Source organism: Chrysochloris asiatica, unplaced genomic scaffold (assembly GCF_000296735.1).
Source record: "Chrysochloris asiatica unplaced genomic scaffold, ChrAsi1.0 scaffold00207, whole genome shotgun sequence".
Taxonomy (NCBI): domain Eukaryota; kingdom Metazoa; phylum Chordata; class Mammalia; order Afrosoricida; family Chrysochloridae; genus Chrysochloris; species Chrysochloris asiatica.
The window spans coordinates 394377-396069 of NW_006408725.1; the positions used below are offsets into that span (position 1 = coordinate 394377).

A 1693-nucleotide genomic window follows, 5' to 3' on the forward strand; every position below is an offset into this window, starting at 1 on the left:
ATTATGAGGATAGCATAGGACCAGGTGGTGTTTAGTTCACTGTTCATAGGATTGCTATAAGTTGGCACCAATTTGATAGTAGTGTTGCTCTGTGGGCTAATATATCAGACTGCAAAGCTGTTTGAACTTCCAGGTCGGTGGTTCAAGCTCACCAGCTGCTCCTTGGAAATCCTATACAGGGTCACTATGGATCGAAATTGACTCAATGGCACTTAACAACAACAACAACAACAACAAATAATAAACATGGTTTTAAAATGAAGTGTTATTTTACTTAACATAGTTTCCATTTCTTGAAATATGGAAAATGAGAAAGGTTCAGTGTGACAACAATTGAAATGAAACAGGTGGATCTGAGAACTTTTAAGAAGTAAAAATGATTTCTGCACAGCATTAAAAATGGACCTTCGGCAGTTACCCTACTTGTAGGAAGCAGCTGCTAGAGACACACAATGAAACGGCAGCAGATTAATGGATAGGCCTCACAACTTAATACACACAGTGACATTCATGCTTGATCCTACTTAAGTTTTCTTCATTCCTCTCTCTACAGTAGCAACTGGAGTATCAGCTTGAAAGTGTATACAGCAGAAGAAATCTCTGTTGCAAATGGGACCCCAGGGAAGCTGGCATGCAAGTCCCAGTCTCCTGACATGACCAGCAGCTTGACCTCTGACCCTAGGAGCTTCCAGCCTTAGGGGTTCCACACCAGCATGGTGCTAAGAATCCCAGACTGCTGTTAGATATTTCTACCTCGAGGTTTCTCTATTCTTGTTGTCTAACTAATGACCCATTTTTCTGAGTATTCATTTAAGAAATAAATGAGTTTGTTATCAAGCATAGACTTCAAAGTCCTTCTCTTGCTTCAGAATTTCCAGGAAAATTCAGTGAGGCATCTCTCAAAAGTAATAGCTGATTCCCTTGTCTCTGCATGTTACTCTCCCTCTTGCCATTCTACCAATTCCTCCCCACCATGAAATCCCATTTTGAAATTAATCTTTTCCACAGAGTAGCCCCTAATCAACCCTGGCTGACTATAATCAGGATATATCCCACATCCTTTCAGCTTTCATTTATCCCTTTTTTAAAAAATTGTGTTCTTGTTTCTTCTAAGTGTTTCCAGTTTGTGTGTGTTGTTGTTTAGTACTGCCAAGTTGGTTTTGCTTCATCTTGACCCTGGATAGGGTTTCCAAGGAGTGGCTAGTTAAGTTTGAACAGCCAATCTTGTAGTTCAAACTAAGCTTGTGGTTGAGTGATTATCCTACAGCACCACACCAGGTATAAGAAACTCTAACACTGCAATGAGTAAGCACTCAACTGCTAACTGAAAATGTCAGAGGTGTTCCACAGCAGGTTGCAGGAGAAAAGACCTGGTGATCTGCTCTCAGAAAGATTTTTGTTGTTGTGTGCCCTTGGGTTGATTCCAACTAATAGTGATCCTGTCTTTCAGAGTCGAACTGGCAACCTAGGAAATCCTATGGGGTAAGTTCTACTTTCCAATTATTAATGGATGTTTACAGCTGTATGTTGAGCAAATAATCCAAGAAGCTGAGTTATATGAAGAAAAACGTGGCATCAGGATTGGAGGAAGACTCATTAACAACCTGTGACATGCAGATGATACAACCTTGTTTACTGAAAGTGAAGAGGACTTGAAACATTTACTTATGAAGATTAAAGAGCACAGCCTTCG

The 1693-nt window shown here is 40.2% G+C and overlaps 1 protein-coding gene across 1 annotated transcript; it reads left to right on the forward strand.

Annotated features, from left to right (window-relative positions):
* The first annotated feature begins 338 nt into the window (after window positions 1-338).
* Window positions 339-698, forward strand: MPZL1 (myelin protein zero-like 1). Its single transcript, XM_006872650.1, has 2 exons — window positions 339-370; window positions 554-698. The coding sequence occupies exons 1-2, from the start codon at window positions 339-341 to the stop codon at window positions 696-698; spliced, it is 177 nt and encodes a 58-aa protein (XP_006872712.1).
* Window positions 699-1693: the final 995 nt, after the last annotated feature.